Source organism: Oncorhynchus gorbuscha, linkage group LG03 (assembly GCF_021184085.1).
Source record: "Oncorhynchus gorbuscha isolate QuinsamMale2020 ecotype Even-year linkage group LG03, OgorEven_v1.0, whole genome shotgun sequence".
In the NCBI taxonomy this organism is placed as follows: domain Eukaryota; kingdom Metazoa; phylum Chordata; class Actinopteri; order Salmoniformes; family Salmonidae; genus Oncorhynchus; species Oncorhynchus gorbuscha.
The window spans coordinates 49,533,855-49,546,064 of NC_060175.1; the positions used below are offsets into that span (position 1 = coordinate 49,533,855).

Here is a 12,210-nt window from a genome sequence, read left to right on the forward strand (position 1 = left end):
TCTCAGGCCCAGAAGCTAGAATATGCATATAATAGTCAGATTAGGATAGAAAACCCTCTAAAGTTTCCAAAACTGTTAAAATATTGTCTGTCAGTATAACATAACTGATATTGCAGGTGAAAACATAAGGAAAATCCAACTAGGAAGTGCCTCTTATTTTGAAAACTCCCTGTTCCATTGCCATGCCTTCCCTCCATTTAAAGGGATATCAACCAGATTCCTTTCCCTATGGCTTCCACATGGTGTGAAAAGTCTTTAGACATAGTTTCAGCCATTTATTCTGAAAAATGAGCGAGAACAATCACATTGCGTCAGTGGATGGCTGGGTGCCAGTAGAGTTTGGAGCAGACATTTTCTCTCTCTCTCTCCTATTGAAAAAGCTACGGTCCGGTTGAAATATTATCGATTATTTATTGTAAAAACAACCTGAGGATTAATTATAAAAAACGTTTGACATGTTTCTACTAACTTTACGGATACTATTCGGAATTTTCATCTACCCCATCATGACCGCTCGAGCCTGTGGATTTCTGAACAAAACGCGCAAACCAAATGGAGGAATTTGGGATGTAAAATGATCTTTATGGAACAAAAGAAACATTTATTGTGTAACTGGGAGTCTCGCGATTGCAAACATCCGAAGATCATCAAAGCTAAGTGATTAATTTTATTGCTTTTCTGACTTTCGTGACCAATCTACTTTGCTGCTAGCTGTTTGTAATGTTTTGTCTGCTGAGAGAAATGTCCTTACATAAACGCTTGGTTTGCTTTAGCTGTAAAAAAAAAAAAATCTGACACGCCAGGTGGATTAACAACAAGCTAAGCTGTGTTTTGCTATATTTCACTTGGGATTTCATGAAAAATTTATATTTTTAGTAATTTAATTTGAATTCGGCGCTCTGCAATTCAGCGGATGTTGACGAAATGATCCCGCTAATGGGATGGGTGCGCCAAGAGGTTTAAGCACCAGCTGTCAGAGCAGCTCACAGATCACTGCACCTGAACATAGCTCATCTGTAAATAGCCCATCCAACTACCTCATCCCCATACTGTATTTACCATTCATCTTCTGCACATCTACCATTCCAGTGTTTAATTGCTATATTGTAATTACTTCGCCACCATGGCCTATTTATTGCCTTACCTCCCTTATCTTACCTCATTTGCACACACTGTATATAGACTTTTTCTACTGTATTATTGACTGTATGTTTGTTTATTCCACGTGCAACTCTGTGTAGTTTCATGTGTCGAACTGCTTTGCTTTATCTTGGCCAGGTCGCAGTTGTAAATGAGAACTTGTTCTCATCTAGCCTACCTGGTTAAATAAAGGTGAAATAAAATAAAAATGTATCCAACTGAAGGTTAATTCTACATTAAACAAGAATTATGTCCAGGCTAAGGTTCACAATCGGTTTATTTTTAAATCGATAAGGGTAGGGTCAGATAGGAAATTTGCAAGGTTCAAATACACACTAAACAACAAAGCAAAAACATAATTTAAATAATGGAAAGGGGGCTAAGCCAATTAGCAGGCTTATTTAGTGTACATAAATCCTATGGGGTGATTTTGGAGTGTGTTCAGTACTTGATCCAGGGATTTGAACATCCAACTTGGACACTCATGACCGCCAATCCCTTCCCCGGCCAACATAAGTAACACTCGCCTCGCCTTCTGCCCACATGGTTTTTGATCAGGGGGTCGGACGGTTGCGTGGCGGCTGCTATTTTGGAGGCAGCTTCTTCATTTGAAAAGAGGAACGGAGGGTGGGGACTTTTATAAACAGTATAGGGCTCACAGAGTGACAGACAGGCAGGCAGAAACACGCTCCCATTGAGGAAACAAAGAGTGCAGTCATACAGCGTTCACAGCCTGAGAGGGGGGGGTGGAAGAATCAGGAACTGTGTGTCAATAGGGAGACGCCCTACTGAATGTGTAACATGGGGGATGTTTTGTGGGTGGACTTGGGATGAGGGCATCAACAATCACACCATGAGTTATTGTAGGACTGTTTTTTCTTCTTCATTTTTTTAACCTCCCATGAGGCTTAGGGTGTTATACTGTTTGCAAACAGATTCTGAGAACGCTAATCTTATTCTCTACGTGTCTAACTCTCTACCTTTACAAAAAATAATTTATTCTCCCAATCTATTGAATCACTCTCTCCCCCAGTCCCTCTCATGGCATCTGGTTCCCATTCATCAAGTAGGCCTAATCTGGTCCTGTCCTCCACCACACTCTCCAGCAGTCCTATAGATGGCTCATGACCTGATTGCTCTCAGTCTGTGCTGCCTGAACCGTTGTGGGCCTGGGGTCAGCAGTTGTGTCTGATGGTCTGCTGTATCCTGGACTGATTCTCCCTGGTCGAGACCCACCCAGACTGACCTCCAATCCCATTACACCCTATTCTCAGAGCAGCTCATCCTCTCGTCTAGCTATCTATTCACTCCCTGTGAGACAGGGCCATGGCATGTACTCAGTCTAGTAAACAATTAAAATATATCCCATCTGATAGTGTGCGTGTGTGTTTCTGTGATAAGAAAGATGAATTCTCACCTGACATAAACAACAACCCATCATAAGTAATTGAATGTGAATGTGTGGGCTGGGAACATAAACAAAAATACAGTACTGTAGCTGTGGGGCGTGAACAGGAGTCAATCAAGAATTTCATAATTCTTTACGAGACGTTGCAGAAAGTCACACCCACATTCTCAACAATCCTCCCTCTGTCATGTAAACATTTCACTCCAACCTTACACTGTAAATATCTTAGCCTTTATCCACTTTATGTTAGGTGCTCTAACTTAACATACAACCTTTACATGCCCTCTCCCCTCCCTCCCTTCCATTCAGGGTTCAGGGTGGGTCTCTGGCCCACGGAGGGAGAACCCAACCCAGCCTGGGGGGTCTCCTGAAGGGCCTGGAGGGGTCAGGGAGGGCTGAGGGCATGTAAAGCAGGTACCTAGTATAGAAAGGTAGGGAGAGGGACGCACAGGGAACCGTGTTTGCGTTACCAGTGGTTGGCTCTTGAGTACCTCGCAGCTTCTTCTGCCAGTTCATCTCGTTGAAGAGGTCCTCAGAGCGCAGGAAGAAGTCGTTGATCTTGCTGCCCTGCTCATCGCGCTCCGTGGTATAGTACACCCGCAGCTTGGACTCGTTGGTGAGGAACTCACAGATGTTGGGCACGGGGAAGACTATCTGCTCCATGGTGCGATCCAGCCGCACAATCTGGACACAACCACATGCAGCCAACGCTGCCTGTCACAGACATTCTCTCACAGGGGGGGACGGGAAACTCTAGGTCCTGGACTAGGTAGGCCCCAAACTATTTGGTTAGATAGTGGCATGTTGGTTACTATGTTATACACCAGAAGAGGAGTAGAGAGTGTGTATAAGTGGCTGTGTGTATAAAAGCACTTTGCAACACTACACTAATTTGATAAGCTCTTCCAGGTTTGAGGTTTGTCAACAGACAGCATTCTTTCCCCTTGCTGAGCACACAGTGGAACAGGTGCAAACATAACAAAGCTGCTAGTCATTTTCAAATGCTAACAAAATACTAACAGTATGAAAAGCAGGCCAAGAAAAATAACGTGACTGTCACATGAGTAGGGTAATAAAAAGTCTAAACATATTTATGACAAAATATATGTTGCAATCCACCATATTGAACACAGGGGTAATAAAACAGAAAATGACATAGTAAAAACACAGTGGAACAAATTGAACTTTTCCGTGCAGGGAGAGGACACCGGCAGGGGCAGAGCCACAATTGCTGACTCTCCTGAATCAGACTAAAATGACTGACCTCAATCTGAGCTGTGTGCTTGGCATAGAATTCCAGAGCTTCATCCCCCTCCCCATAGGTCTTCAACAAGGCCTGCAGCTCCTTGTTGTGGCGGGCCAACTGGAACAACATTGTATGAATGTACTAATGTCGTCAGGTGATGTACCACACTATAGTTGTGAATATTCATTGTACAGACATAAGTCCAAATTGACGATCAGGGTTTTCTAAGTCACCAACTTCATGTTTTTGTGTCTATTTGGCAGGTGGCATGGAACGTGCTACGTGTGGGGACAGGTGACTAACACTGATCTCTGCCGTGTCTGACACGGCAGCCTTCACCCACTAGCCAGCAGGGCATCATGCCTTGGGATCAACATTTTCATCTACATACAGTACTTTCGGAAAGTATTCAGACCCCTTCCCTTTTTCCACATTTTGTTACATTACAGCCTTATTATAAAATTGATTAAATACACTGTAGCCTCCATCATTCTTAAATGGAAGAAGTTTGGAACCACCAAGACTCTTCCTAGTGGGGGCCTCGTGAGTGGTGCAGCAGTCTAAGGCACTGTATTGCAGGGCTTGAGGCCTCACTACAGACCGGGTTCGTTCCAAGGCTGTGTCACAGCCGGCCATGATTGGAAGACCCATAAGGCAGCACACAATTGGTCCAGCGTCGTCCGGGTTAGGAGAGAGTAGGCTGGCCGGGATTTCCTTGTCCCATCGCGACTCTAGCTACTCCTTGTGGCGAGCCGGGCGTCTGCAAGCTGACTTCGGTCGCCAGCTGGACAGTGTTTCCTCCGACACATTGGTGCTTCCGAGTTAAGCAGGCAGTGTGTCATGTTTTGTCTTAGATTGTCTTGTCATTTTGCTTTTCCTTCTGTTCGTTTTCCCCCTGCTGGTCTTTTTAGGTTCGTTCCCCTTTTTCTCTCTCCCTTCCTCTCTCTCTTCTCTCTATCGTTCCGTTCCTGCTCCCAGCTGTTCCTATTCCCCTAATCAATCATTTAGTCTTCCCACACCTGTTCCTTATCTTTTCCCCTGATTAGAGTCCCTATTTCTTCCCTTGTTTTCCGTTCCTGTCCTGTCGGATCCTTGTCTATTGTTCACCGTGCTGTGTCTGTGTTTCGCCCTGTCGTGTCGTGTTTCCCTCAGATGCTGCGTGGAGAGCAGGTGTCTGAGTCTGCTAGGTTCAAGTGCCTTCCCGAGGCAACCTGCAGTTCTTGATCGAGTCTCCAGTCTGTTCTCGTCATTACGAGTGGAATTATGTCTTATGTTTGTAGAATTACTTTACTGGATTAAAGACTCTGTTTTCGCCAAGTCGCTTTTGGGTCCTCATTCACCTGCATAACACAGTGTGTCAAGATGCAGTGCGGCTTGGCAGAGTCGTGTTTCAGAGGACGCATGGCTCTTGACCTTCGCCTATGACGAGTCCATAGGGGAGTTGCAGCAATGGGACAAGACTAACTACCAATTGGATATCACGAAATTGTGAAGAAAAAGGGGTAAAAAATAATAAAATACTCTTCCTAGAGCTGGTAACCCAGACAAACATTGCAATCGGAGGTGAAGGGCCTTGGTCAAGGAGATGACCAAGAACCCGATGGTCACTCTGACTGAGCTCTAGCATTCCTCTGTTGAGATGGGAGAACCTTCCAGAAGGACAACCATCTTTGCAGAACTCTACCAATCAGGCCTTTATGGTAGATTGGCCAGACGGAAGCCACTCCTCAGTAATTGGCACATGACAGCCCGCTTGGAGTTCGCCAAAAGGCGACTAAAGACTCTCAGACCATGATAAACAAGATTCTCTGGTCTGATGAAACCAAGATTGAACTCTTTGGCCTGAATGCCAAGTGTCACATCTGGAGGAATCCTGGTACCATCCCTACGGTGAAGCATGGCGGTGGCAGCATCAGTGGCAGGGACTGGGAGACTAGTCAGGATCGAGGGAAATATAAACAGAGCAACGTACAGAGAGATCCTTGATGAAAACCTTTTGAACAAGTCTCTGAATGTCCTTGAGTGGCCCAGCCAGAGCCCGGACTTAAGCCCGATCGAACATCTCTGGAGACTTGAAAATAACTGTGCAGCAACGCTCCTCATCTAACCTGACAGAGCATGAAAGGCTCCCCAAATACAGGTGTGCCAAGCTTGTAGCGTCATACCCAAGAAGACTCAAGACTGTAATTGCTGCCAAAGGTGCTTCAACAAAGTACTGAGTAAAGGATCTGAATACTTAATCAAATGTAATATTTCAGTTTTTTATTTTTTATAAATTTGCTCAAATTGGCCTGAAAAACTGTTTTTGCTTTGTCATTTGTCATATTTTGTGATAATTGATGATAATTAAAACAAAAAATATATTTTAGAATAAGACTAATGTAACAAAATGTGGAAAATGTCAAGGGATCTGAATACTTTCCGAATGAACTGTAACTGTCGGTGTTATAACTGCATGAACTGTCGGTGTTATAACTACATGAATAGCTACATGAATAGACACAAAATGCCTCAGGGGGGTTAGGGTGGAAGCAAGGAGTAGTGCTCTGATGTAATTATGACTATAGGTTGTGTAGCTGTTACAGGGGTACTGTATGGGGGTGGACAATTGCATGCAGCCAGTAAGTGATCTACAGTACCTGATGAGCCAGGATGTAGATGTTATGTCCCACGTTTTGTGGAGAGGCTGCATGCTCTTCCTCGCCATCTTCATCTTCCTCAGCAGGCTCATTTGGCTCCACCTCCCCCTGCATGTAGGCCTTTTTTATCACCTCCACCTGCACATGAACGTCACAAACCAGACCGTCAGATAACTTCGCCTTAACATTGTCCTCTGTGCTGTGCTGCATGTGCATCTTGCAACCAATACTGTATATGCCACTTACCAGTTCTTTGGGCCTCATGTTGTATAGTATCCTCTCTGCGTTCTCACTGTCGTGGCGACTCTCCATGATGGCCAAGAGGAGCTTGGATGCATTATTCTGGAACAGAAAGAGAGCGGTGCAATGGAGACAGAACATCAGGAGGATGGATAACATTCAGGTTGTCATGAGTGCTGAAGGTTAAAAAATGCATTGAAACAAAGATTTAAGCCTACTAGAAAGGCCTGGAGGGAAGCAAATGCTACATAAGAATAGTAATGCCCCCTTTACTGGCTCAAAAAGCCGACCAATCAGCCTGTTACCAACCCTTAGTAAACTTTGGGAAAAATTTAGTTTGACCAGATACAATGCTATTTTACAGTAAACAAATTGACAACAGACTTTAAATACGCTTATAGGGAAGAACATTCAACAAGCACAGCACTTACACAAATGACTGATGATTGGGTGAGAGAAATTGTTGATTAAACGATTGTGGGGGCTGTTTTGTTAAACATCAGTGTGGCTTTTGACATTGTTTATAGTCTGCTGCTGTAAAAACGTATGCGTTTTAAACCCCATGCTATATTGTAGATAAATAGTTACCTGTCTAACAGAACACAGAGGGGGTTCTTTAATAGAAGCCTCTCCAAAATAATCCAGGTAGAATCAGGAATTCCCCAGGGTAGCTGTGTAGGCCCCTTACTTTAAAAAATCTTTATTAATGACATGCCACTGGCTTTGAGTAAAGCGGCTGTGGATGACTGAACACTATACAGGTCAGCTACTACAGCGACTGACACGTCTGCAAAATTTAACAAAGAGCTGCAGTTAGTTTCAGAATTGGTGGCAACAAATAAGTTAGTCCTAAATATTTCAAAAACTAAAATCTTGTAATAAATAATGTGGAAATTGAGCAAGTTGAGGTGACTAAACTGCTTGGAGTAACAGTGGATTGTAAACTGTCATGGTCAAACATGTTGATACAACAGCAGCTAAGATGGGGAGAAGTCTGTGCATTATAAAGCGCTACTCTGTCTTTTTAACAGCACTATCAACAAGGCAGGTCGTTCAGGCCCTAGTTTTGTCGCACCTGGACTACTGTTCAGTCAGGTCGTCACGTGCCACAAAGAGGGACATAGGAAAATTGCAATTCGCTCAAAACAGGACAGCACAGCTGGCCCTTGGATGTACACAGAAAACTAACATTAATAATATGCATGTCAATCTCTCCTGGCTCAAAGTGGAGGAGAGATTGACTTCATCACTACTTGTATTTGTGAGAGGTATTGACATGTTGAATGAACCAAGCTGTCTGTTTGAACTACCTGCACACAGCTCGGACACCCATGCATAGCCCACTAGACATGCCACCAGAGGTCCCTTCACAGTCCAGGCGCACAGTACTACATATAGCCATGACTACATGGAACTCTATTCCACATCAAGCAACTCATGCAAACAGTAAAATTAGATTTAAAAAACAGATAAAAATACACTTTATGGATCTGCGGGGACTGTGAAGCAGCACAAACAGACACATGCATTCACACACGCAATAACATACGCACTATACACACACAAATGGATTTTGTGTTGGAGATACTGTATGTGGTAGGGGCTTGGGGCACACACTTAATGTGTTGTGAAATCTGTTGTAAATGTATTGTAATGATTTTAAAATTGTATAACTGCCTTAATTACTTGATTAGAAATTACCTTGAAATGACCTTAATTACCTTGATTAATATGCCAAATGGATAATGAAGGAAAACATAACAGGGTGCAACATGACTACCAAACCGAGACAGGGTGTCCATACCTTAAGCTCCAGCACCAGGTCCATCCTCTTCTTGCCCAGGGGGTTGATGTCGTTGAGGATCAGAGCGATGATGATGTCGATACCGTTGCATTCATGAGTGGCGATGCAGTTCTGACAAAGAAACAGACAGGAAACTTTTTGCATCCCTCTCTGGGACTGATGTGACATTTACCAGAAAACAATATTACAAAAAGGGTTTTGTTTAGTCTGACATGATCCTGCAAGGAAAGCCTTCTCTTAGCATGCAGCTGTGTACTGGGACCTAGCTGGGCTTGTAAAGAGAATGTAAAAGCCAAGTAAAGCACTGCCAAACAAGACCAACCCTGCAATTACTAAAATGGAACCATCAGTTATATGCAAACACTGGGTCATTTGACAACAATGTTTCATGATACTGCATGTGCACATATAAAACAAAGCTTTGATCTCTGTAAAATCGGTGTGTGTGTGTGTGTGTGTGTGTGTGTGTGTGTGTGTGTGTGTGTGTGTGTGTGTGTGTGTGTGTGTGTGTGTGTGTGTGTGTGTGTGTGTGTGTGTGTGTGTGTGTGTGTGTGTGTGTGTGTGTGTGTGTGTGTGTGTGTGTGTATGCCCACCTGGTTCTCATGGCAGGGTCCCTGGCAGTACTCTGTGAGGCTCTCTACTGTCTGGTTGATGAGGCCTACGTTCTTCTCATTGATGTAGAGTCCCAGTAGCCCCAGGCCTCCCGTGGTGCTGCCACAGATACAGTCCAGGAACTGCAGTGTCTCACACACCAGATTATAGTTGTTCTTGTTGTTCTGACACCGTAGGAAGTTCTGGAGAGGAAAGTTACACACGACTCAAAGTTAGAAACACACTAATTCATATGTTCATTCTAAACATTGGCAATATGAACAATAAGCTCAGATCCCTCTATGAACAAATGGGTTTATTCCACTGAAACTCAAAAGTACTGGCTTTTGAGTATAATATCATCAGAAATGACCAATTATCAATGTTTCATGTGCTGTGTTAAAAAAGATACCTGTTACGGTTGCTTTCTGCCTAAGAGTTTAATTCAATGGCTGGTTTATCTAATGATGAGACACATCTTTAACTCGTGAGTCTAAAAATGTCAGTGACATTAAATCCTGATCATTTTAGCCCACTGTGTGTTTGGCTCAGGATCAATCCAGCCAAGCCATATAACTACACAACTGATGACGAGCTACGGTGATTCAGCATCCAGCTATCCGTCAATCATGTGGAGCCTTGACCTTACTGCACAGAGGATGTTAGTGGGGGAAGTTCACTGTCAGTCTGAGTTATTGGACGTCCCCATTTCCAAACACAATCGTCCTCATAGTGAAACCAGACCAAGCGCTACCAGATATGGAAACAGTTGCATCATGTTGTTCCAACGGATGTCTATTTTCACCATATGGTTTCATTTCTGTATAAAGATCTGGTGATGGAAATTTACCAGCACTGAAACGGTAAGTATGCCATGGGGCCTGAGCAATCATCGTGGCCCCCCTTTAATAGCTAAATTGTGTAACGTAAACTAGAGTAGTGCCCCCTGGTGGTGTGGCTGACCAACCTGCAGCTCCCTGTTGTGGTTCTCACACAGCAGCTGCATGAGTCGCAGGATGGGCTGCATGATGGTGATAATGACACTCATCTCCCCTTCCTGGTCATCAGGAGTGCTGGTGGGGCCCTGACCCTCAGCGGCAGCCAGATGCTCCTCGGCCTCGGCCTCACGCCGGTACCTTGTGAACGCCTTCTTAGTGACTGTGGAAGCCTCCACCAGTTGCTCCTTGACCTCCTCTGTCACCACGGCAACCGCCACCGTAGACACCACTGCCACCTCCATCCCTGTAGAGAGAGGAACAGGATAATTTAGAGACATACACACCGAAGGGCACCAGAGTACAACAGAGTAAGACATGGGAGCGTCTCACTGCACATTGCATACAGGAGCAGAGATGTAGCTGTCACAGAACGTGAGCTTCATCATTGGGTTCCAATTTGCACTGCAGTGTGAAACAGCTGTATGTGTTTGTGAATGACTGATGTATGATTTGTGCTGTGTTCTGAGTGCAGTAAATTCACTGGATTGACTGTCTTAGTAGACAGGAACAGGATGTTGTTCACACCAGGCCTGCTACCCTGACCTTTCTTTCCTTTAGCGGTGGGCGTGTCCTTGTCCGGGGGCTCCTCTTCTTTCTTTTTGCTGCCCAGATCGCTGGTGTTGACGGTCACAGTGGCCTTGATCTCCTGCTGGGCCAGCTTCATCCTCTCATAGAACACCTTGAAGAACATCTCCGACTTGTTTTCTCCCGTCAGGCGCATGAAGAAGGATTTCTGGAGACGGACAAGAAGAACAAGTAAATGCGGATGTAAGAGGTTCTGTTTGAGATCATTCTGTGTTTATATGGGAAGTGGTAGTGAGAGGGATTCATAGTGAGGTATTATGATAATGTTGTCAGATAATCTACATGTTTCCCATTGAAAGCAATACAAGGTAGACAGCTCAAAGGTCGGGTAGATTTGTTGTTCCGTTTGTTGGCAGTTTGACCACGTCTCTCCGTCTGTCTGTCTGTCTGCTATGCACCCAGAGGCTCTCTCTCGCTGAAGCTCTGTTAAATAACCCTCAGCCCTCTGCCAAGGAAATAACCTGGAGTGCCTCCATGTGCTCACCTGTTTTCACACCATCTGCTCTCTGCCCAAAGGGCACAACTCTACTGGCACTGTGCAGGGCAGGCTGCACTGTACACAAAGTCATACAGCAAACACAGCCAGGTACACAGCAATCACAGGAAGTTTGTCAACTCAAACAAAGGTGGCTTTAACCAAATTCAGCATCAAGTACTTTTCACCAGAACAAAACTCTTCAAGTGAAAGTATAGGACTTTATGTTTACAGTCTAACACTGCAAAACCTATAAAAACAAATGTATTTTTTTGCACACTAATTTGACAACTTTTCTTCCATGCATGGGACTTTGCTTTTTCCAGCTGCTATTATCCAGTCCCATTTTCCCTCCTTACATAAGGCTTGCAATCAGCTGAGTGGTTGAAGGGAGGGAGCCACTGCAAACAAACCTCAGCCCAAACACTGTTACATCAGATAACAAGGGGGGAAATGAAGGTAAAGAAGAGATGGAGTTTTTCCTAGCCACCGTGCTTCTACACCTGCATTGCTTGCTGTTTGGGGTTTTAGGCTGGGTTTCTGTACAGCACTTTGAGATATCAGCTGATGTACGAAGGGCTATATAAATACATTTGATTTGATTTAGATGGAAAACCCTGCCCTACTTTTTGAGCACCCGAGTGGCACTGTGTGTGTGCTTGGTCTGAGAGGGAAGGGAAGAGAGGGGAGACCAGAGGCGGGCAGGAGTTATCGCATGAATTCTGGGGCAGTTTGAAAACCTCTTACATAACCAGCATTCTTTCCAGGTTGAGACTCAACTCATTGAAGTCCCTCTGTCTGAGATAATGGAACATACAGTATACAGAAGATGAAGGAAAACCAGAAAATGTTATAGTAAAACTGTGCATGCATTAAACAGTACTCATAGAATTCCACTAGTAACCATGACCCGAGAGTAAGCACAAAGTTCAGATTAAGTTACCTGAAGTAGTTTCTACCCCTTTAAAATAACTTTCCAATAAACAACAAAACTGTAAAAAGGAACACATGTGGTTAAGTCAATCTTGTTGACAAAACCACGGTCATTCATTGATAGTGATCAGAAATCAGCAGTGGTTATGTA

The 12,210-nt window shown here is 44.2% G+C and overlaps 1 protein-coding gene across 1 annotated transcript in view; it reads right to left on the reverse strand.

Moving 5' to 3' along the window:
* itpr1b (inositol 1,4,5-trisphosphate receptor, type 1b) overlaps positions 1 to 12,210 on the reverse strand; it is a 163,453-nt gene that overhangs the window by 39,747 nt on the left and 111,496 nt on the right. Inside the window, 8 exon segments of the mRNA XM_046342783.1 lie at positions 3,040 to 3,232; positions 3,813 to 3,911; positions 6,434 to 6,571; positions 6,680 to 6,775; positions 8,478 to 8,588; positions 9,071 to 9,271; positions 10,036 to 10,310; positions 10,610 to 10,799. Coding sequence (XP_046198739.1) covers positions 3,040 to 3,232; positions 3,813 to 3,911; positions 6,434 to 6,571; positions 6,680 to 6,775; positions 8,478 to 8,588; positions 9,071 to 9,271; positions 10,036 to 10,310; positions 10,610 to 10,799 — 1,303 coding nt within the window.